Raw genomic sequence first — 25,563 nt, 5'->3', positions numbered from 1 at the left:
CCATGTGTATGATACACTGTAGACTGGAAGGAAGGCACTGGCAGGGGAAGTGAGAGCTGGCTCCTGGAGATACAATGTTTCCAGCAGCACCATGTGTATGATACACTGTAGACTGGAAGGAAGGCACTGGCAGGGGGAAGTGAGAGCTGGCTCCTGAAGATACAATGTTACCAGCAGCACCATGTGTATGATACAGTGTAGACTGGAAGGAAGGCACTGGCAGGGGGAAGTGAGAGCTGGCTCCTGTATATACAGTGTTACCAGCAGCACCATGTGTATGATACACTGTAGACTGGAAGGAAGGCACTGGCAGGGGAAGTGAGAGCTGGCTCCTGGAGATACAATGTTTCCAGCAGCACCATGTGTATGATACACTGTAGACTGGAAGGAAGGCACTGGCAGGGGGAAGTGAGAGCTGGCTCCTGAAGATACAATGTTACCAGCAGCACCATGTGTATGATACAGTGTAGACTGGAAGGAAGGCACTGGCAGGGGAAGTGAGAGCTGGCTCCTGGAGAGAGCGCTGTAGGAATGTGACAGTGAGGAGGCAGCAGAGAGCTGTGAATCCCTGAGTGAGGGGAGAGGCACCATGGCCACATTCCTCCCTCCTCCTCCACCCTCTCTCCTCCCCCCTTCTCCCCAGCTATTCACCATTTTACACTCCTCTTTTCCCAGCCTGGAACATCGTTGTCGGATCTGGGGGTAACCCGGAAAATAAAGAGAGAGTGGGAGAGAAAAAGAGGGGCGATCCCCCTCCTGGAGAGCAATCCGCTGCGTTATCGCAGCGCTGCCCGGGCGATTATTCTGTCGGAGGCGCCTGCACCCTGCGCGTTCTCTCCGGGGCTCGGGGAAGGAGAAGCCGCTTCCAGACGCTCCAGACTCGCGGAGGACGCGCAAGAGGAGCGACTCGCACGCAGCAGCCCAGCGACTCGCACGCAGCAGGAGGAGGCAGCGACTTCAGGAACAAGGACAGGGGGGCAGTAGGAGTTGTGTGAAGGACAAGAGTGACTCGATTCGGGGGAGATAGTGCCACGACCGACAGGAAGAGGACGATTTGTATCCCGACATAAAGACAGGGGACATCTGCCCAGATGGATGAGCAAGGGAGGCTTCTTCAGGCCAGGGGGGTGGGAATTCCAGGGCACCCTCACCATGGGGTACCCCAAACCCTGACCCCCCACCCTATGCATGACACCCCAGCAGACAATGGGGAGCCCAGGAAGCAGGATATCGGCGACATATTGCAGCAGATCATGACTATCACTGACCAGAGCCTGGATGAAGCCCAAGCAAAGTGAGTGCAAGCAGAGGGGGGTAGGGGGGGTGAGGCCTATGTGTGTACATAGTCAGTCCTGTACTATGCATTCACATATGGAGCCTGGAGAGGACCAGATTCTGCAAACACTGTAACTTTTAGTCTGTATTAAACTTATTTCTGCAATCCCCTTCTATCGTAATCAGATGGCATATTACATCAATCCAGTCATTGCATTAAACACAATTGTACAGTATATACAGCCTGCATTGCCCTATCAGTGCACTGTGTATTACTGGCCTTCTATTCTGCTTGTGTCCAAGGGCAGCTGATCCCTAAGAGTAACAAAAGTTCCCAAGAAGTGTAACCTCCTGCCAGTACTTCTGCAGTCATGTTACAGGATAGCACACAGTCTCCCATAGCCCCCCCATACAGTATTTCTGAACAATGTGTTGTGTATACGGTTCATCAACTAACTTTCTACCGTATCCTCTACTGATACATAGTTATAGTCCCCATATTCCAATTTCTCTTGGTGTATTAATATGCCTATTTACTATCCCAGTCCGTATTATATTGTTTATACATTTGTTAAACAGTACGGAATCTGCAATTGAAAATAAAATTCTCTAGAATGTAAGTATAGAAAACTGCACAGATGCAATGCGAGTAGAAGTAAAACCTTTTTATGTGACTATAAAACACACGTGGCTTCTGTTGTGGTTGTTTTTTTTTATATTGGCCTTATGAGTTATTTACATCTGAATTATAGGCCGCTGTACCTAGTAAACCACTACTTCTATGTCTGAAAATGTCTCTGTACCTTGTTAAACCTCTGACAACACTTTGCTAACTATAAATATTTATCAAAACTGTTTTTTATTTATTTATATTTACCTCCTTTCCGTCCACATCATTGTTTGTTTATTTATGTTTATATTACCCCCCAGTTTATACTTTTCTGTCCTTCCTATAGGCCCCATGTTTAGAATACTTGATTGCAGAAAAAATAAAATATATATATGATACGCACACACTGTACTTAAGAGTATCTGGCTGGTAAGTGACTTGAAGTGGCCAGTTGCTGTACTTAGTCCTTCCAGAGGACAATGGGCCCTTTGTGTACTTCTTTTAAGTCCATGTAATGAGGACACTGCGCTGAGGCTGTAACACTTTGTACTGCGTTTGCTTCAGCATGTTAGATGCTCCAGGTATTAGGCTGCATAATTATTGACATTTAATTTACCCTATAAAAGGCCTCTTGATGACAACGCTGCTAATCCCTTAAAACCATGTTGTTCTGAGACCGGCAGACCTCAGCTTTCCACTCCTCATGGAGCAGAGATATTAATTTCCCCTATAAGCCCTGGAATTGGCGTTGATCCTTCGCTCGGCCTCTCGCAGCAGAATGTATGCTGTATAATTAAACCTAGGATATGAAAGTGTCTCCCAGGCTGCGTTGCTTTACATGACATGTATAATATATAGAGAAAGTGCCTAAGTAGGGTGTGGTAGGTAAATAAGCTAAAATATCCTCCACTATAAAACACAGTGCACCCCCCCCCCCCCTTTCCCTTCTTTTGTTGTAAAGAAAATACTGCACAATTTCTCAGGAAGCTCCCATAAAATAAAGTACAGAATAAATCCAGTCTCTAGGAATGACCTGAGGGGGCGCTGCCTTTTTAAACCGTGTGTATAGGAGGGAAGGGGAGACAAAGTGAGTCTACCTGGTGCGCAGGTAAAAGGTGCTGTAACCCACATTCAAAGTAGTTTCTAGCTGTCGTTTTGAAAGTAAACTCCTGTTTGGTTAGGAGTTTCAGTATTGTTCTTATATTTTGTTTTCTCCTTGGGAACCAGTTTTCCTAGATGCTCTCATCTGTGTATGAGGCACCTATGCCTAGGGGGCTGTGATAAATGGGTGTTTCCTATTGACGTATCGCTTTTACAATCTTAGTTTTTCATTAGGAGGCGCAATGGTGATGATTTATGATACTATGCTGTACATGAAAATACAGAGATAAATTGTACAGTAGTGTTAAAAGACAAAAAAAGCTGTTAAGCAGATTATGGATTAGAGTTGGTGAGTTGGGATGTGGGATGGACTTTCGCAAAATATGGCAACTGTCATTGAGCAACTTTTCAGTGTCCAGTGAATACGACTGTTGTGCCATGCACATCGTGGTACACTTTCATGTTTGAGAGGTCAGCTAGGCTTCCCAAAGGCGATTATTTGCGATAAGTAGCTGTGAATGTAGTAGGCAGTGTTTGGAAAGTAAAAGCTGCTTCAGTACCCCCTGAATGCACGTAACCTCTCTAGTGGGTATGCTTTTACAGTGGTTTGCATTTTCAGACCCATTTCCCTGTGTTGGCACACTAGTGCAATGCACAGAATTGGCACCACTGGCTACAAGGCCTGAAGTCTGTTTTACAGTCCTTTCATGCAAAATCAAATGCAAGATTATTCCCTTTTCTAACCACTATGGGAGCTGTTGTATTGGTACATATCATTTAAGTGTATTTGTAGTCACTTGTGCTAATACAGATACATACCTGGGAAATTAGTTTCTCTATACAGAGACCAAGGGCTGCTGTAGATTGTGTAATGTCCATATTGTATGCTAACTTTGGGAAAAATAAAAGTATTGTCTGGCTTTCTGTTACCAACAGTGGATAGTGCTACTTCTATAGTTTGCACAAATTTATAGCTGTTTACCACAAAAATATCCGGTGGTATTTTCCACCGATGACATATCATGCCCACATTCTATCCAACATATTTAATGGAAAATTAAGTTTTCCTTGAAATATGATAGGTGTTTATGGATATTTTTTGGAAGTATAGGATATATGAAGGTGTTAGGCGGTGAATACTTTCAGGTGTACTAAGTACAATGGAGGCAGCCATTTTGTGGGCTGAACCATACACTTTTTGTCTCATGACTAAATGCTGTCAATAGTTATGTCCAGCCCACAAAATGGCTGCCACTGGTGGAACACACAAAAGGTACGCTGGAACTGATCCTTTCTTTCAGGAGATACTAATTTCAAGGACTGGTTCACACAGAATAGATCATAAATGGAGCCACTGATCAATACTAGATGAGTGTGTGTGTGGAGAGACCATCTTAAGTGGAGACTGATGACAAAGCAAGATGGTGCAGGAAGTGTTTTTCTGCATCCACCTGAGGCTGCGTGTAATATACATGACGGGGAGCGCACACTGATTTCAGCCGTATGGCGTTGAGAGAAAGTCAATAGTGCTCAATACCAATGTACATGCAATTCATGTGTGACCCTATACCGCTCTGTTCATGGTGCATAATGCCTAAATCAATAGTGGCCATGGATAGAAAATGCTATTTTTTGCACCGTGGCACAATGGCGTTTCTGCACGGGGCAAATATAAATGTGTGGACAGATTTTGGGGTTGGTTCTAACTTGACTCTAAATGAGGCTTCTATGTAAGTGTCCATGCAAAAATGAATTAGTTATTAGACTCAATGCTCTGCAGCCCCATCCCTGAAAGCTGTGCAATTGGGAAAATATTCAGTTAAAAACGACTTCCTAGGAGAAGGGCTTGGTACAGGGTTCCACTGAACAGCAGATTCTCAAAGCAGACTTTCATTTTCTTCCTCTAATTCCCAAAGCACTCACCACTGGGGAAACGGTGCTTACAGACATGGCAAAACCTATAAGAACATCTGACCACTAATTGTCCTCTTACAAAACCTATGTTGCCATATGTGCAGGACCTATTGTGTGCAGTCCCAAGACTCTACAGGATCACTGGCCTAATTATACTTTATTGAGAACGCTGTTCTAAATATACCTTGTGTCATTACACTTTGCTTATGGCAGCAGTTTTCAAACCAATCCTCAGAGGACTGCAGTCCTGAAAAATGATCAGTCGTCACAGTTCCTAGATACTGAAAATTAATTATCTTTTGAACCACTAAAATAACCATAGCAGTCATTGAGGCATGCTATATATGCATTGTAGCAAATAATCCTGTCTGGTGTAGACTACGGCGTCTTTCATGGGGTCACTGATACCTTTTTGCTGCTCTTGCTGTTCACACCACTGACTTCAGGAAGGTTATATTTACATTTTTAGTAGTATTTTGCCTTCTTCAGTCCTATTGGAGAATACCGCTATATAAATAAAATTATCAGGCTTTCTGCAGCGGGGTATACTGGTATTCCACAGGGAATAACATCGGGGTGTAGAGTTCGATCTTGATCCGAGGCACCAATAGGCTAAAGCTTTGACTGTTCCCAGGATGCACTGCACCGCCTCCTCTATAGCCCCGCCTCCAGGCACTGGAGCTCAGTTTGTAAGTTGGTGCCTGCAGTACAGACAGCTATCGGGGAGGGCTGTGCTAGGCAGCCATGAAAAGAGCTTTTTATGAAGAAACAAGCCTTCCAGGGCCACAGCACAGGCACTTGGTGCTATTTGTCACAGTGACATATCGTGCTGCGGCTCCATCACCTCCCTCAGTGGTGCTGCATATTTCTGAGCCCTGGTTTGGCGGGTACTTACAGCGGAGGCGCTCTGGTCAGAGGCGGAATTGTGGGAGGCAATGGAGTCGGCTGCCGCCGGACTCCTGACCTGCAGGGGGCATTTCTCCATTGCCTTCCACTGCCCGACAACCCATCCCCGCATCAGACTGGAAGGAGGAGCGTGTCAGTGTCATGACACAGCAGCAGCAGCTGCCTCCTCGTATGCAGAGAGATGAGCTGGCAGGTGGCTGCAGCTAGGGGGAGCTCCAGCGCACAGCTGCTCACAGTGACTTCCAACAGAGCTGGGCCGTCTGAAGCTCCGTCCTGGTGATTGCAACAGGTAGGCACTGGCACCACCTGCCTCCAGCTGCTGCATTGTGTGTGTGTGTGTGTGTGTGTGTGGGGGGGGGGGGGGGGGGTTTGGCAGCACTGTGTTTACACGTGTGAATGGTTTTAAGTGAGGTGTGTAAGTCTGTGTTTTTTCAAGGAAAGTTGTGTGTTTAAGTAAAAGAGGCGTGTGTGTGTGTGTGTAATTGTGTGTATGTGAAAGTGGCGTGTGTGTGTGTAATTGTGTGTGTGTGTGTGTAATTGTGCGTGTATAAATGAAATAGGCATGTGTGTGTATTTGTGTGTGTGAAAGTGATGTGTGTAATTGTGTGAAGGAAAAGTGGTGTGTGTGTGTGTGTGTGTGTGTGTGATTGTGTGTGTGTGTAAGTGAAAGAGGCATGTGTGTGTAATTGTGTATGTGAAAGTGACTGTGTGTAATTGTGTGTAAGTGAAAGTGGAACGTGTGTTGGTGTGAAAGTGACGTGTGTGTAAGTGAAAGTGGCATGTGTGTGTGTAACTGAAAGTGGCGTGTGTGTGTGTAATTGTGTGTGTAAGTGAAAGTGACGTGTGTGTGTAATTGTGTGTAAGTGAAAAAGGCGCGTGTGTGTGTAAGTGAAAGCGGTGTGTGTGTAAGTGAAAAAGGTGCGTGTGTAAGTGAAACAGGCGTGTGTGTAAGTGAAAAAGGTGTAAGTGAAAAAGGTGTGTGTGTGTAACTGAAAAAGGCATGTGTGTAAGTGAAAAAGGCGTGTGTGTGTGCAAGGGAAAGAGGCGTGTGAGTTAGTGAAAAAGGCAGGGGGGAGGGGGGGGGTGATTACCGGGGGTATCTTTAATAAATGTTGGCAGCACTGTGTTTATATGTGTGTGAATGATTTTAAGTGAGGTGTGTAAGTCTGTGTTTTTTCAAGAAAAGTTGTGTGTTTAAGTAAAAGAGGCGTGTGTGTGTGTAATTGTGTGTATGTGAAAGTGGCGTGTGTGTAATTGTGCATGTGTAAGTGAAAGTGTGTGTGTATAAATGAAATAGGCATGTGTGTGTGAAAGTGGTGTGTGTGTGTAATTGTGTGTAAGTGAAAGTGGTGTGTGTAAGTGAAAAAGGTGTGTGTGTGTATAAGTGAAACAGGCATGTGTGTGTAAGTGAAAAAGGTGTGTGTGTAAGTGAAAAAGGCATGGATTGTGTAACTGAAAAAGGCATGTGTGTAAGTGAAAAAGGCGTGTGTGCAAGTGAAAGAGGCGTGTGAGTTAGTGAAAAAGGCATGTTTGTGTAAGTGAAAGATGTGTGTGTGTGTGTGTGTGTGTGTGTGTATATGTCTATACTACTATTGTGAAAGGCATCTGAGTACGCCGCTACTGTTCACCCTGAGTACCAGATATCTACATATGGCATATATGTGTGTGTGTGGGGGGGAAAGGGGGGCACCAACATTTTATCATGCCTCCGGGCGACTGGGGCGAACTTACGCCACTGGCTCTGGTCATCAGGCACAGACACCGCTGCTGCTCTCCTGGATCACGTGGCCGCACTTCAGGCATGAGGTAAGAGGGTCCCCCAGTGGGACCTGCCGAAATCGCAATCCGGTCGCGGTCCCAGGAGACGGACCACGCCGCTGGTGTGGACACTGTGGCCGTGCAGGGACCCCACTATATCCACCAGGGCAAGGAGCACAGGTCGGATTTACTAAAAAATAAGATTTTACTTACCGATAAATCTATTTCTCGGAGTCCGTAGTGGATGCTGGGGTTCCTGAAAGGACCATGGGGAATAGCGGCTCCGCAGGAGACAGGGCACAAAAAGTAAAGCTTTTCCAGATCAGGTGGTGTGCACTGGCTCCTCCCCCTATGACCCTCCTCCAGACTCCAGTTAGGTACTGTGCCCGGACGAGCGTACACAATAAGGGAGGATTTTGAATCCCGGGTAAGACTCATACCAGCCACACCAATCACACCGTACAACTTGTGATCTAAACCCAGTTAACAGTATGATAACAGCGGAGCCTCTGAAAGATGGCTTCCTTCAACAATAACCCGAATTAGTTAACAATAACTATGTACAATTATTGCAGATAATCCGCACTTGGGATGGGCGCCCAGCATCCACTACGGACTCCGAGAAATAGATTTATCGGTAAGTAAAATCTTATTTTCTCTATCGTCCTAGTGGATGCTGGGGTTCCTGAAAGGACCATGGGGATTATACCAAAGCTCCCAAACGGGCGGGAGAGTGCGGATGACTCTGCAGCACCGAATGAGAGAACTCCAGGTCCTCCTTAGCCAGAGTATCAAATTTGTAAAATTTTACAAACGTGTTCTCCCCTGACCACGTAGCTGCTCGGCAAAGTTGTAATGCCGAGACCCCTCGGGCAGCCGCCCAAGATGAGCCCACCTTCCTTGTGGAGTGGGCCTTTACAGATTTAGGCTGTGGCAGGCCTGCCACAGAATGTGCAAGTTGGATTGTGCTACAGATCCAACGAGCAATCGTCTGCTTAGACGCAGGAGCACCCATCTTGTTGGGTGCATACAATATAAACAACGAGTCAGATTTTCTGACTCCAGCTGTCCTTGCAATATATATTTTTAATGCTCTGACAACGTCCAGTAACTTGGAGTCCTCCAAGTCACTTGTAGCCGCAGGCACTACAATAGGCTGGTTCAGATGAAATGCTGACACCACCTTAGGGAGAAAATGCGGACGAGTCCGCAGTTCTGCCCTGTCCGAATGGAAAATCAGATATGGGCTTTTGTAAGATAAAGCTGCCAGTTCTGACACTCTCCTGGCCGAAGCCAGGGCTAGAAGCATGGTCACTTTCCATGTGAGATATTTCAAATCCACCTTCTTTAGTGGTTCAAACCAATGAGATTTTAGAAAGTCCAAAACCACATTGAGATCCCACGGTGCCACTGGAGGCACCACAGGAGGCTGTATATGTAGCACTCCCTTAACAAAGGTCTGGACTTCAGGGACTGAAGCCAATTCTTTTTGAAAGAAAATCGACAGGGCCGAAATTTGAACCTTAATAGATCCCAATTTGAGACCCATAGACAATCCTGATTGCAGGAAATGTAGGAATCGACCCAGTTGAAATTCCTCCGTCGGAGCACTCCGATCTTCGCACCACGCAACATATTTTCGCCAAATTCGGTGATAATGTTGCACGGTTACTTCCTTCCTTGCTTTAATCAAAGTAGGAATGACTTCTTCCGGCATGCCTTTTTCCTTTAGGATCCGGCGTTCAACCGCCATGCCGTCAAACGCAGCCGCGGTAAGTCTTGAAACAGACAGGGACCCTGCTGAAGCAAGTCCCTCCTTAGAGGTAGAGGCCACGGATCTTCCGTGATCATCTCTTGAAGTTCCGGGTACCAAGTCCTTCTTGGCCAATCCGGAACCACTAGTATCGTCCTTACGCCTCTTTGCCGTATAATTCTCAATACTTTTGGTATGAGAGGCAGAGGAGGAAACACATACACCGACTGGTACACCCAAGGCGTTACCAGCGCGTCCACAGCTATTGCCTGCGGATCTCTTGACCTGGCGCAATACCTGTCCAGTTTTTTGTTGAGGCGAGACGCCATCATGTCCACCATTGGTCTTTCCCAACGGGTTACCAGCAAGTGGAAGACTTCTGGATGAAGTCCCCACTCTCCCGGGTGAAGATCGTGTCTGCTGAGGAAGTCTGCTTCCCAGTTGTCCACTCCCGGGATGAACACTGCTGACAGTGCTATCACATGATTCTCTGCCCAGCGAAGAATCCTTGCAGCTTCTGCCATTGCACTCCTGCTTCTTGTGCCGCCCTGTCTGTTCACATGGGCGACTGCCGTGATGTTGTCCGACTGGATCAACACCGGTTTTCCTTGAAGCAGAGGTTCTGCCTGGCTTAGAGCATTGTATATTGCTCTTAGTTCCAGAATGTTTATGTGAAGAGACGTTTCCAGGCTCGTCCATACTCCCTGGAAGTTTCTTCCTTGTGTGACTGCTCCCTAGCCTCTCAGGCTGGCGTCCGTGGTCACCAGGATCCAATCCTGTATGCCGAATCTGCGGCCCTCCAATAGATGAGCACTCTGCAACCACCACAGAAGAGACACCCTTGTCCTTGGAGACAGGGTTATCCGCAGGTGCATCTGAAGATGCGACCCTGACCATTTGTCCAACAGATCCCTTTGGAAAATTCTTGCGTGGAATCTGCCGAATGGAATTGCTTCGTAAGAAGCCACCATTTTTCCCAGGACTCTTGTGCATTGATGTACAGACACCTTTCCTGGTTTTAGGAGGTTCCTGACAAGCTCGGATAACTCCTTGGCTTTTTCCTCCGGGAGAAAAACCTTTTTCTGAACCGTGTCCAGAATCATCCCTAGGAACAGCAGACGAGTTGTCGGCATTAACTGGGATTTTGGAATATTCAGAATCCACCCGTGCTGTTTTAGCACTTCTTGCGACAGTGCTAATCCCATCTCTAGCTGTTCTCTGGACCTTGCCCTTATTAGGAGATCGTCCAAGTATGGGATAATTAATATGCCTTTTCTTCGAAGAAGAATCATCATCTCGGCCATTACCTTTGTAAAGACCCGAGGTGCCGTGGACAATCCGAACGGCAGCGTCTGAAACTGATAGTGACAGTTTTGTACAACGAACCTGAGGTACCCCTGGTGTGAGGGGTAAATTGGAACGTGGAGATACGCATCCTTGATGTCCAAGGATACCATAAAGTCCCCCTCTTCCAGGTTCGCTATCACTGCTCTGAGTGACTCCATCTTGAACTTGAACTTCTTTATGTACAGGTTCAAGGACTTCAGATTTAGAATAGGCCTTACCGAGCCATCCGGCTTCGGTACCACAAAAAGAGTGGAATAATACCCCTTCCCTTGTTGTAGAAGAGGTACCTTGACTATCACCTGCTGAGAGTACAGCTTGTGAATGGCTTCCAAAACCGTCTCCCTTTCGGAGGGGGACGTTGGTAAAGCAGACTTCAGGAAACGGCGAGGTGGATCTGTCTCTAATTCCAACCTGTACCCCTGAGATATTATCTGCAGGATCCAGGGATCTACCTGCGAGTGAGCCCACTGCGCGCTGTAATTTTTGAGACGACCACCCACCGTCCCCGAGTCCGCTTGAGAAGCCCCAGCGTCATGCTGAGGCTTTTGTAGAAGCCGGGGAAGGCTTCTGTTCCTGGGAAGGAGCTGCCTGTTGCTGTCTCTTCCCTCGACCTCTGCCTCGTGGCAGATATGAATAGCCCTTTGCTCTCTTATTTTTAAAGGAACGAAAGGGCTGCGGTTGAAAAGTCGGTGCCTTTTTCTGTTGGGGAGTGACTTGAGGTAGAAAGGTGGATTTCCCGGCTGTAGCCGTGGCCACCAAATCTGATAGACCGACTCCAAATAACTCCTCCCCTTTATACGGCAAAACTTCCATATGTCGTTTTGAATCCGCATCGCCTGTCCACTGTCGCGTCCATAAAGCTCTTCTGGCCGAAATGGACATAGCACTTACCCGTGATGCCAGTGTGCAGATATCCCTCTGTGCATCACGCATATAAAGAAATGCATCCTTTATTTGTTCTAACGACAGTAAAATATTGTCCCTGTCCAGGGTATCAATATTTTCAATCAGGGACTCTGACCAAACTACCCCAGCACTGCACATCCAGGCAGTCGCTATAGCTGGTCGTAGTATAACACCTGCATGTGTGTATATACTTTTTTGGATATTTTCCATCCTCCTATCTGATGGATCTTTAAGTGCGGCCGTCTCAGGAGAGGGTAACGCCACTTGTTTAGATAAGCGTGTTAGCGCCTTGTCCACCCTAGGAGGTGTTTCCCAGCGCTCCCTAACCTCTGGCGGGAAAGGGTATAATGCCAATAATTTCTTTGAAATTATCAGCTTTTTATCAGGGGCAACCCACGCTTCATTACACACGTCATTTAATTCTTCTGATTCAGGAAAAACTATAGGTAGTTTTTTCACACCCCACATAATACCCTGTTTAGTGGTACCTGTAGTATCAGCTAAATGTAACGCCTCCTTCATTGCCAAAATCATATAACGTGTGGCCCTACTGGAAAATACGGTTGATTCGTCACCGTCACCACTGGAGTCAGTGCCTGTGTCTGGGTCTGTGTCGACCGACTGAGGCAAAGGGCGTTTCACAGCCCCTGACGGTGTTTGAGTCGCCTGGACAGGCACTAATTGATTGTCCGGCCGTCTCATGTCGTCAAACGACTGCTTTAGCGTGTTGACACTATCCCGTAGTTCCATAAATAAAGGCATCCATTCTGGTGTCGACTCCCTAGGGGGTGACATCCTCATATTTGGCAATTGCTCCGCCTCCACACCAATATCGTCCTCATACATGTCGACACACACGTACCGACACACAGCAGACACACAGGGAATGCTCCTAACGAAGACAGGACCCACTAGCCCTTTGGGGAGACAGAGGGAGAGTTTGCCAGCACACACCAAAAGCGCTATATATAACAGGGATAGCCTTATAATAAGTGCTCCCTTATAGCTGCTTTATATATATCAAAATATCGCCATAAATTTGCCCCCCCTCTCTGTTTTACCCTGTTTCTGTAGTGCAGTGCAGGGGAGAGACCTGGGAGCCGTCCTGACCAGCGGAGCTGTGAGAGGAAATGGCGCAGTGTGCTGAGGAGATAGGCCCCGCCCCTTTTCCGGCGGGCTCGTCTCCCGCTATTTAGTGAATCCAGGCAGGGGTTAAATATCTCCATATAGCCTCTGGGGGCTATATGTGAGGTATTTTTAGCCTTTATATAGGTTACATTTGCCTCCCAGGGCGCCCCCCCCCAGCGCCCTGCACCCTCAGTGACTGCGTGTGAAGTGTGCTGAGAGGAAAATGGCGCACAGCTGCAGTGCTGTGCGCTACCTTTAGAAGACTGCAGGAGTCTTCAGCCGCCGATTCTGGACCTCTTCTGACTTCAGCATCTGCAAGGGGGCCGGCGGCGCGGCTCCGGTGACCATCCAGGCTGTACCTGTGATCGTCCCTCTGGAGCTGATGTCCAGTAGCCAAGAAGCCAATCCATCCTGCACGCAGGTGAGTTCACTTCTTCTCCCCTCAGTCCCTCGTTGCAGTGATCCTGTTGCCAGCAGGACTCACTGTAAAATAAAAAACCTAAGCTAAACTTTTTCTAAGCAGCTCTTTAGGAGAGCCACCTAGATTGCACCCTTCTCGGCCGGGCACAAAAATCTAACTGGAGTCTGGAGGAGGGTCATAGGGGGAGGAGCCAGTGCACACCACCTGATCTGGAAAAGCTTTACTTTTTGTGCCCTGTCTCCTGCGGAGTCGCTATTCCCCATGGTCCTTTCAGGAACCCCAGCATCCACTAGGACGATAGAGAAATCTGTTTGCTATAGGCTCCATAGTACCCGGTGGTGATGTCCAGCAGAGGGGATAAGGCGCTGACCTGTAGCCCCTCCCCCAGCTCTGGCCATCATCTACAGCATTTTTTCCCGCCATGGAGCTGCATCTCTCTCCCTCCCTCACTCCCTGTCAGCGTTTGGGCGCCATTTCACAGAGCTGCGCTGATCCTGGGACTGCTGGGCAATGTCTCCTCTGTAAAGGCGCCTGCCTCATCAGCGCTGTGCATTTACAGGACACTTAAGTATTCTACATATCATTTAGACAGCGTTAGTTAAGGACAAGTGCATAACTGTGAATATTTAGTACAAGTATCCTGTGATATACATCCAGTGTTTACTGTGCATTGTTATATCTGTATACATACATATCTATATGTAGTGTTACTAGTCCAGTGCAGTTTTATTTTTATATGTAATAATTTATGCATTGTACCTGTGGCTGTGTGTGCCTATAGCTGCTGTGTGGATTCTCTTCTGTGTATCACACATATTGCTATCACTATATTCTATGCCCTGGGGGTCTAAGTGCGTTAGGGTCTCATATACCATATAGTGTTCCACAGGATATACTGTTTTGTATTTTTCACTGTGTGTTTCAGTCACCTCATACCACTTAAATCCTTTTTTTGTGCTCTGCAGTTGCGGTCACATATCTTTGGGGGTTTTGTCAGGTATTGTGTTTGTCTGGCTATATTGTACTGATACGCCCTAAGGCTACATTCCCAATAATGTCGGCTACACAGGGCGGGAAATCCGCAGACGCTCCTGCATAATGCAGTGCTGACGTCACGGATTTACCTGAGGAAATAATTTCTGCTGAGGGTTCAGGTACTGGGTGTTCTGCACCCCCTAGTCAGCCTGCAGCATCTGTGGCAGATCCACCTTGGGCTGCATTTTCAAATATGCTGACTACACTTATAACAAGACTTACGCCCCCTGTGAGACTTCCCTTGCCATTACAGCCACATATTTTCCCTGTAGTTAATCTGCCATGGGCGGATACTCTGTCTACCCAGTTACAGCAATTAAATCAGTCCTTGGTTAAACAAAAACCTACCCCTCGCCCTACTGGGACCAAAGGGTCATCTAAGCGGGCCATTTCTTCCTCCCAATCCACTAATATTTCGGATGATTCTTTCGATTCGGATGGGGAATATACTGATCCATCAGATGCTGATGATGATTCTACAACACAGGTTGATGTCCCTGACCTAGTGGAGGCTATCAAGCTGATTCTTCAGATGGATGATGAGATTGACCCTCCTGATACATCTAAGAAACCTGATAAGTTCAAATGTCAGAAGGTTACTAAATTAGTCTTACCACATTCTGACCATTTAGTTGACATACGTCAGGAATCCTGGGAGTCTCCAGGAAAGAGATTTTCCATGTCTAAAAAGATGCTAGTTCGTTATCCTATCTCTGCGGAGTTGAGTAACAAGTGGGAAACCCCGCCACCAGTGGACTCACATGTAGCCCGTCTTGTGGTGTCATCTACTCTGCATGTCACCACCGTCACCGATTCGAAGGAGCCGACGGATAAGCGTGTGGAGGGCCAGCCCAAGCTTATTTTTTTTTAGTAAGCAAAAAGCTATTTTGGCACCCCTTGATGGGATAAAAGGGGTGTGGTCTTACAAGAAAGGGGTGTAGCTACACAGCTGTACTCCCCGTGGTACAGGGTGATAGTGGGTGATGGGGAGATAATAGGTTACTGGCGAGGCAAGGGTTACAGGGAGATGGTTGGTGACTGAGGCAGGGGTGACAGGGAGATAATGGGTGACTGAGGTAGGGTGACAGGGAGATAATGGGTGACTGAGGCAGGGTGAAATTAAGATAGTGGACGACTGATGTCCCCAGTGCCAGATACACATGTCCCCCCAGTGCCAGATATATCCCCAGTGCAGATACATATATCCCCACAGTGCCAGATATGCCCCCAGTGCAGATACACATGATATGCCCCCAGTGCAGATACACATCCCCACAGTGCCAGATATGCCCCCAGTGCAGATACACATCCCCACAGTGCCAGATATGCCCCCAGTGCAGATACACATGCCCCCACAGTGCCAGATATGCCTCCAGTGCAGATACACATGCCCCCACAGTGCCAGCTATGCCCCCAGTGCAGATACACATGCCCCCACAGTGCCAGCTATGCCCCCTGTGCAGATACACATGCCCCACAGTCAGATATGCCCCTAGCGAGATATGCCCCCAGTACTGCTACACATGCCCCCACAGTGCCTCCCACAGTGCCAGATATGCCCACAGTGCTGATACACATGTCCCCAGGGCTGATACACATGTCCCCACAGTGCCAGATATGCCCCCACTGCTGATACACATGCCCCCACAGTGCCTCCCACAGTGCCAGATATGTTCACAGTGCTGATACACATGTCCCCATAGTGCCAGATATGTCCCCAGGGCTGATACACATGTCCCCACAGTGCCAGATATGCCCCCACAGTGCCTCCCACAGTGCCAGATATGTCCCCTGGGCTGATACACATGTCCCCACAGTGCCTCTCCCACAGTGCCAGATATGCCCCCCGTGCTGCTACACATGCCCCCACAGTGCCCCGAAAGAAAAAAATTGCTTCTCACCTGCTGCTGTGAGGGGAGGAGAGCGCAGCGTGCGCCTCTCCTATCCCTCCGTCTCCAGCGGCGGTGTCTATTTTCAATTTGCCGCCGGCCCATGAGCCAATCAGCGCTTGCGGTCCGGCAGCCAATCAGGAGCCTCAGCTGCCGGTCTGTGAGCTCTGATTGGCTCACGGCCGGCGCCGAATTTAAGATAGTCACTGCTACCGGAGACGCCAGTGCACGCCGGGCAGCGGTGGCTGTGGGCGTATCGAGCTGCTTGCTGGCCACAGCTGCTGTAGAGAGTGAGTCACTGTGACTCACTGTCTGCAGCAGCGCCCTCTGCTGCCTGGCGCTCAACGCAGCTGCGTGACCCGCGTATGCGTCGGGCCGGCCCTGCTTGAAGTCTGTTTACACTCTTACAGGTGCTGTACATAGACCCACTATGGCAGCCTCTTGGGCTGCAAAAGGCATTGAAGCATGGGTTCAAGCAATTGAGGATGAGTTACCTCTGAATTTTTCAGACACTGCCAGATAATATCTGGCCTATATTATTACAGCCTCCCACTATATTCAGGAGGCGGCCTATGATGCAGGTGTTATGGTGGCCAAGGCATCTACTACTGTGTAGCTGGGGGTGTGCTCTGCGCTCCCTAAAATGCTTACTTGTGTATTTGAGTATCCGAGCAGCCCAGGTTAGAATAGGAAACTCTTTTCGGTTGTTTCCTTGTTTTACGAAATCTAGGGGGAGGGTGACCAACCTTTGGCGCTACTGGTTAATACTCAGAAATAGTGGTTTATTTACAATAGAACACAGTTTTCTGCAAAAAATATATATAGCGAAAGTCTTATTGTCAAATTGAGGTGTGTATAGTTATGCACAGTGTGTATATGGGTGTAATGGATATATACGGAGGCAATGGGATGTGTCTAGATATCAGCTTGTTTATTATGGTAATAATTCTTTAAAAAATTTTTTTGACAATATTGATTTGAACCTTATTGCTTTAGAAGGCATCTACTACGTCTATCTTGGCTCGCCGGATTCTGTGGTTACGGTCCTGGTCAGTGGACCTGGACTCTAAGAAGACCTTGGAGGTACTCCCTTTTAAGGGAGATATACTATTGAAGATGATCTGAACAAAATTGTGACCGACTTGGCGTCGGCCAAGACTGTGTTTTTCCCAAGTACTAATCCTTCGGTTCCGAAGGCTAGGGGTACTACTTTTCGTTCCTTTCGACCTCCAGGTAAAGCAAAGGGTCAGGCGTACCCGAGACAGGCTCGCACTTCCAAGTCCTCTAAGCCCAAACCTAAACGTGTTTGGGCCGCTCGTCAGCCTGCTTCCAAACCGGACAAGCCTGCTGCATGACGGGGCGGGCCTTCCCCTGGGGGACCCCGGGGTGGGAGGACGACTTCTGCAGTTCACCCAGGTATGGTTAAAGACCACCTCGGATGCCTGGGTGCAGGAAGTGGTCTCTCACGGGTAAGCTATCTCTTTCAAGAGACGTCCCCCTCGCCAGTTTTGCTCAACGGTATCCCTTCGGATCTGTTAAAAGTACAAACTCTACATTTGGTTGTACAATCCCTCCTGGATACAGGAGTGATAGTGCCGGTGCCTCTGTCTCAGAGAGGCAGGGGGTACTATTCAATGCTGTTCCTAGTTCCAAAGCCAAATGGGTCCTCCCAGCCTATACTCAACCTCAAGTCTTTGAACAAATTTGTGAGGGTATCCAAATTCCGTATGGAAACTCTGCGCTCTGTTGTACTGGCTTTGGAACCCAAGGACTATATGGTATTCCTGGATATACAGGATGCTTACCTGTACATACCTATTGCCATGTCGCATCAGCAATATCTACGACTTGCTATTGGCAACCTATATTATCAGTACCAAGCCTTGCCTTTCGGACTGACCATGGCTCCTCGGATCTCCACCAAGGTCATAGTGGTCATGAAGGCCCTCCTCCACTGTCTAGGTATCAGGATCCTGCCGTATTTGGACGACTTGTTGATCCTGGTGAACTCCCCAGAGGTTTTCCTCCGTCATCTGGAATGGACGGTCCATATCCTACAAGCCCACGGGTGGCTCATCAACTGGAAGAAATCCTCACTGGTCCCTGCTCAGAGCATGGTGTACCTGGGGGCATTACTGGACACTCACAACCAACGATTGTTCTTGTCTCCAGAGAAGGTCCTGAAACGTCAGGACACAATCAAATGCTTCCTCTCTCGCCAAAGAGTGTCGATTCACTCAGCGATGCAAGTACTAGGCCTCATGGTGTCGACTTTTGACATGGTAGAGTACACTCAATTTCATTCCCGCCCTCTGCAGAAGCTAATCCTTGCCAAGTGGGACGGCCTGCCTCACCAGATCAGGTCTCAAATGATCTCCTTGACTCCGGAGGTTCGTCTGTCACTGAGTTGGTGGCCACAGGACAAACAATTGAGTAGGGGTCGTAATTTGACTCCTTACAAGCCACTGGCCGTTGTGCCCTCAGGGCAACTGCGCTGTGTGCCTGGCACACACGTAGTTACGGCGCTGGAGCCACGCGAGGGACAGCCTGCACCGCGTGGAGGTATAGCATGCGATGAGGCGAAAGCGCGTGGTACATGATGGAGACCATGAGGCAGCAGATCGGAGAGTCCGTAAGTGGCAGTCTGGGGAAAAATAGGTCAGATTTGCAAACAAGAGAACGGCAAAACAAAAGATTCTTAGAGGTCCATGTGTGCATATCCTCCAAGATGGTGGATCCAACAGGGGAGGGTGCAGTTTTTGGGCACAAATACCAACGGAGCGGCGGTGTGGGGAGGGGGTAGGACCAGAGCGACTGGCGGGGGCTGTAGCGGCTGGAGCTAGTCCCCCGTCAAATGCCCATATTGTTATCCTTTATATGGTGTCACAAGGCTTCCGCAGCGCCTAATAAAATACCTGAGCACACAAGAAAACAGTGACTTACAGTACCAAACAAGACATCAAAAGCAAGTACATGTATATAAACATTCCAGCATCAGTGGTCATAGCACACACATAAGCAGCGAGGAGGCAGAAACCAAGGGTTAGGTGCCATTGAAGTGAGCATGGAGTAGAATAGATGATAGTATTAGGAGGGAAATCAAAGAACATGAGGGGAGAGGGCCCTGCTCGTGAGAGCTTACATTCTAAAGCGGAGGGGCAGTCAGACAGGGGTGACACAGATGGGGTAGACAGCCTGGACCAGATTGCTCAGTATACGTAGCGCTGGGTCTGTACATTAGTGATGACCTTGCTGTATTCTGCACAATAACAGATTTATAATGAACGTGTTCTATTCCATCTACGTTCTGAGTCAGTGATAATCTGTGCTGTAATGATACATTGTATTATTACACAGTGTAGCCTGATAATAGGGGGTAGTGTAGCGCTCACTAGGACACAGAAACCAATTTACTGAACATCTATAGCCTAAGCATGACCGCATTGCTCTGTATAATGATACTGAGTATATATGTACTGCCAGTGACCACACTGCTCTGTATAATGATACTGAGTATATATGTACTGCCAGTGATCACACTGCTCTGTATAATGATACTGAGTATATATGTACTGCCAGTGACCACACTGCTCTGTATAATGATACTGAGTATATATGTACTGCCAGTGACCACACTGCTCTGTATAATGACACTGAGTATATATGTACTGCCAGTGACCGCATTGCTCTGTATAATGATACTGAGTATATATGTACTGCCAGTGACCGCATTGCTCTGTATAATGATACTGAGTATATATGTACTGCCAGTGACCACACTGCTCTATATATTGATACTGAGTATATATGTACTGCCAGTGACCACACTGCTCTGTATAATGATACTGAGTATATATGTACTGCCAGTGATCACACTGCTCTATATAATGATACTGAGTGTATATGTACTGCCAGTGACCACACTGCTCTATATAATGATACTGAGTGTATATGTACTGCCAGTGACCACACTGCTCTGTATAATGATACTGAGTGTATATGTACTGCCAGTGACCACACTGCTCTGTATAATGATACTGAGTATATATGTACTGCCAGTGACCACACTGCTCTGTATAATGATACTGAGTATATATGTACTGCCAGTGACCACACTGCTCTGTACAATGATACTGAGTATATATGTACTGCCGGTGACCACACTGCTCTGTATAATGATACTGAGTATATATGTACTGCCAGTGATCACACTGCTCTGTATAATGATACTGAGTATATATGTACTGCCAGTGACCACACTGCTCTGTATAATGATACTGAGTATATATGTACTGCCAGTGACCACACTGCTCTGTATAATGATACTGAGTATATATGTACTGCCAGTGATCACACTGCTCTATATAATGATACTGAGTACATATGTACTGCCAGTGACCACACTGCTCTGTATAATGATACTGAAAGGGGGAGATGTATCAAACCTTTGAGAGAGATAGAGTGCAGAGGTTGCTGTTCTCTCAAAGGTTTGATACATTTGCCCCAGAGTATCTACCCTCAGTGGTCACTTGTCGCCATGTTTCTAGTACTGGGTAGGAGCAGAGCAGTCTGAATTATTTGTGAAATGGATACAACGTGCAGGAAACATTGTGTAGAGACTCTGGCGCATGGTGACATGATGGCGTCACGCAGATGTATGAAATTTAGCGTGCATCGCATTATCGCCGGGCAAGTGGTCAGACAGATTCCAGGAGACTTTCCAGGCGGCCGGGAGAGCCACTCAATAATCCCAGCAGATCAGCAGTTCCTGAGATGCTCCATTCACCCAGTTTGGTATTAATAATAATAATAATAATAATAATAATAATATATTTTATTTGTTTTACACCACAAAGAGTCTGCACAGGAATAACAAAACAATAGTACAACATTTCCCATTCTGGTGTATATTCGGAACAGCTGAACCTTTTGACCAAGTTGTAGTTCCTGCCACAAGATTGGCTGGGTGGTATTCAGTATGCCGGCTATTGGGATCCCGGCGCTCAATATACCGGCGCCGGAATCCCGACACCCGGCATACCGACACCTATTCTCCCTCTTGGGGGTCCATGACCCCCCTGGAGGGAGAATAAATAGCGGAGTGTGTCACGGTGCCCGCAAGGGGCTCATTTGCGCTCGCCCAGCTGCCAGTATGCCGGCGGTCAGGATCCCGACGCCGGCATACCATACTACACCCGATTGGCTGATTAGATATTTGCATTAAGAAGCAGATGTATGGGTGCACCCATACTTGACTACTCTCCCGGAATGGCCGGGAGGCTCCCGAAAATCGGGTGACCCTCCCGGCCCCCGGGAAGAGCAGGCAAGTCTCCCGGAATCAGGGGTCCCCCTGCCCGTCCGCCCACTTAGTGTGTAAAGTGGGCGGCCCGGACAGTTGATGACGCGATTCTTGTTGGTACAGAGCAGAGCCGGCCCTAGCTATTTTGATGCCCCAGGCAAAATTCCTTGTGGAGATAGTGGGTGACTGGGAGAAAGCGGGTAACGGGGAGAGAGTGGGTGACATGGTGAGAGGGTGACAGGGAGATAGTGGATGACAGAGATAGTAAGTGACACAGAGGTAGTGGGTGACTGGGAAGACAGGGGTAACTGGGAGATAGTGGGTGACTGGAAAAGGGTGACAGGGTACCACCCCACCAGCACCAGTAACAACCATTAACCCCCCACACACATCCCCTGTCAGGCGGGGATCACAGCAATGGAGGTAGAGTGGGAGGAGAATAATGAGGATCGGTGCCCGTGCTGCATCAGCCCTGCTGCTAATACTGGTAATAGAGTCTTTCTCTCCAGCCCAACAGTCCTGCTTTATTACATTAGAAGTCCCTCGCTAGCCCACCCTCCCCGCAATCGCATATAAAGGACCCCTGTATAGTATCAGTGTGTGTATGGACCATTATATAAGGTCAGTATTTATATAGTGGACCATGCATAGTGTCAGTATGTATATAATGGACCCTTGTATAGTGTCAGTATGTATATAATGGACCTTGTATAGTGTCAGTATGTATATAATGGACCTTGTATAGTGTCAGTGTACACCGTAGCAGCTCTTGCTACAGCTACAGGGGGCACAGCTACAGGGGGCAAAACTACTGGGGGCACAGCTACAGGGGGCAAAACTACTGAGGGCAAATCTACTGGGGCACAGCTACAGGGGGCAAAACTACTGGGGGCACAGCTACAGGGGGCAAAACTACTGAGGGCAAATCTACTGGGGGCACAGCTACTGGGGGCAAAACTACAGGTGGCATAGCTACAGGGGGCAAAACTACAGGGGGCATATCTACTGGGGGCACAACTGTGGCCACTCCCTATGACGCCACACCCCTATGTTTTGGCGCGCGCCTACGGCACGCTGTAAGCCTGTTTTGTCTACTGGGGGGGGGGGGGGGGGACGCCAATGGAAACTTTCGCCCTGTGCGCCACAAGGTCTAGAACCGGCCCTGAGTGTACAACACTATCTCACTGACAGCAGCACAATCCCTGCCTCACTGGCAGAGGCACATCCCTCGCCTCACTGACAGCAGCACATTCCCGCCTCACTGACAACAGCACATCAATCCATCAGTCACAGCGGCACAATCCCAGCCTCACTGACAGAGGCACATCCCCTCCTCATTGACAGCAGCACATCACTCCATCAGTCACAGCAGCTCAATCCCCACCTCACTGACAGCAATACAATCCCCGCCTCACTGACAGTGGCACTATCCCCGCCTCACTGACAGTGGCACTATCCCCGCCTCACTGACAGTGGCACTATCCCCGCCTCACTGACAGCAGCACATCCCCACCTCACTGACAGCAGCACATCACTCCATCAGTCACAGCAGCTCAATCCCCACCTCACTGACAGTGGCACCATCCCTGCCTCACTGACAGTGGCACCATCCCTGCCTCACTGACAGCGGCACCATCCCTGCCTCACTGACAGCGGCACAATCCCTGCCTCACTGACAGCGGCACAATCCCTGCCTCACTGACAGCGGCACAATCCCTGCCTCACTGACAGCGGCACCATCCCTGCCTCACTGACAGCGGCACCATCCCTGCCTCACTGACAGCGGCACCATCCCTGCCTCACTGACAGCGGCACCATCCCTGCCTCACTGACAGCAGCACCATCCTCGCCTCACTGACAGCGGCACAATCCTCACCGACAGCGGCACAATCCCTGCCTCACCGACAGCGGCACAATCCTCACCTCACTGACAGCAGCACATCACTCCATCAGTCACAGCAGCTCAATCCCCACCTCACTGACAGCGACACAATCCCTGCATCAGTGACAGCGGCACCATTCCCGCCTCACTGACAAAAAAATAAATATATAGATATATATAGATACACACACACACATACATATACACATACATACCCTGGCAAAATGTTGAATAAATTAATTACTGTTTTAAATAAATGTAATGCTGACCTGGACTGCCCTTACACTATTTGAGCTGCTGCTTTGCGGTTGGGGGTAGAAGGCTGCTGGCTTGGGCTTATTAGTGGCGGTGCAGTGACCGGAGTCTGACTGACTCCACAAAGGACCATGGGAGGAGGAGCTGCTGCTGGGCATGCGCAACAGCCCTCCTCCCGGAGCGGCGGCCATATTTGTGAGGGGGCAATCGGCGCTGGAATACCCAGACTTCCCCTACAGCGGCGCCGCATCTGTCCGTAGTTGTAGGTACAGTCTCTGCACCCGCTCCGGCCGCTGCGCCACCGCAGGCGGCTCTGCTCAGATATACCACAGCAGAGCCGCTGGCGCCACCGGACATCGGGTGCCCCACAGACCACCAATGTTATCTGAGCCGGTCACTATGTGAAGGCAGATACCCAAGCATACCTCCCAACTTTCGGATTGCTGTAAGAAAGACTCCTCGCGCGGCACAGCGGCGGCGGCGCTGGAAAGGGGCGTGGTATATTGTGAAGGAGGCGTGGCCTCACAGGGATGCCGCTATCGCGGGCCACACCTCCAAATTTCGTCACAGTGGGGCATGGCCAGCGCTCTGTGAGCTGCTGGCCATGCCCCCAGTCCCTCTGCCTCACTGGAATAGACGCTGTGCGCACGCGCACAGCGTCTATTCACCGCTGCTTTGCTCTGAACTGAGTAGAGCAGCGAGTGATAGGGAGCCTCCCAAATGCCCCCCCCCCACCGCGGGACACTGTGGCCCACGGGAGGGACAGCGGGACAGACCCCAAAAAACGGGACTGTCCCGCGAAAATCGGGTCAATTGGGAGGTATGCCCTAGGCAATTGCCTAGTCTGCCTATAGCTAGGGCCGGCTCTGCTACAGAGTATCTATGTCCTGATGATGATAGCACAGCTCTCTGTATACCTATAAAGAGTATCTGTATCCTGGTAATACTGCTCTATAATCGCAATAAAAGATATCTACATCTTGATAATGATAACATTACTTTAAATGGTTATACTGAGTATCTGTTTCCTGATAATGATTACAGACAGTGCTGTATATAACTGCAGAGCATCTGTGTCCTGATAGTGCTGCTCTGTATAATTATACTGGGTGTCTTTACACTGATAAAACGGCTGTATATAATGATAACACTGATAAGACTGCTCTGTATAGTGATACGGAGTATCTATGTCCTGATAGTGACAAGACTGCTTTGTACAATGATACTGAGTGTATGCATACTGTATAACCTAATGATCATGTTGTTCTATGTAGTGATACTGAGTATCTATAGCCTGATAACTGTACTGCTCTGTATAATGGTAGGGAGTGTATGTATACATCTGGATAATGATCACGCTGCTGTATATAATGATGCAGAGTACCTATAGCTAATAAGGAGACTGCTCTGTGTACATCCGTATGATGATCACGCTGCTGTATATAATGATGCAGAGTACCTATAGCTAATAAGGAGACTGCTCTGTGTACATCCGGATGATGATCACGCTGCTGTATATAATGATGCAGAGTACCTATAGCTAATAAGGAGACTACTCTGTGTACATCCGGATGATGATCACGCTGCTGTATATAATGATGCAGAGTACCTATAGCTGATAAGGAGACTGCTCTGTGTATATCCAGATAATTTTCTCTTGCGTCCGTAGAGGATGCTGGGGACTCCAAAAGGACCATGGGGTATAGACGGGATCCGCAGGAGACATGGGGACACTAAAGGCCCATACACATTAGACAATGTCGCTCTGTGAGCGACATCGTCTAACGTTTCCCCCTCCCAGGCCGGCCGGTCGGCGGCCGCCTGTACGCACTGAGCGATATGACCGCTCATATCGCTCAGTGACGTCACGCCCCCGCCAGCCCTGCATGAAGGTCGTGGACGTCAGTCTACATCCTTCATGCATGCCCTACCGACAGCGACGATCGTTGCCGACCCGTGGGGCCGCGCATCGGTCGTCGCTGGCGGCATACACACTTAACGATAAAATGAGCGACGTCGCTCAAGGAGGGGGAAAATGAGCAACGTCGCTCATTATATCGTTAAGTGTGTATGGACCTTTAGAC

General features: G+C 48.5%; 1 protein-coding gene across 7 annotated transcripts in view; it reads left to right on the top strand.

Annotated features, from left to right (window-relative positions):
• The first annotated feature begins 550 nt into the window (after positions 1-550).
• PBX2 (PBX homeobox 2) overlaps positions 551-25,563 on the top strand; it is a 45,685-nt gene continuing 20,672 nt past the window's right edge. For 2 of the 7 annotated variants that reach the window (XM_063938177.1, XM_063938171.1), the window contains exon 1: positions 551-1,294. In XM_063938177.1, coding sequence (XP_063794247.1) covers positions 1,092-1,294 — 203 coding nt within the window. In that variant the 5' untranslated portion in view covers positions 551-1,091. Of the gene's footprint in view, positions 1,295-23,620; positions 23,746-25,563 lie in introns of those variants that run through there. The other 5 variants (XM_063938172.1, XM_063938173.1, XM_063938174.1 and 2 more) reach the window with 4 other exon arrangements.

Source organism: Pseudophryne corroboree, chromosome 8, assembly GCF_028390025.1.
Source record: "Pseudophryne corroboree isolate aPseCor3 chromosome 8, aPseCor3.hap2, whole genome shotgun sequence".
Classification (NCBI taxonomy): Eukaryota; Metazoa; Chordata; class Amphibia; order Anura; family Myobatrachidae; genus Pseudophryne; species Pseudophryne corroboree.
Note: the sequence above shows the minus strand (reverse complement) of the source record. Positions and strands in the feature narration are given on the sequence as shown.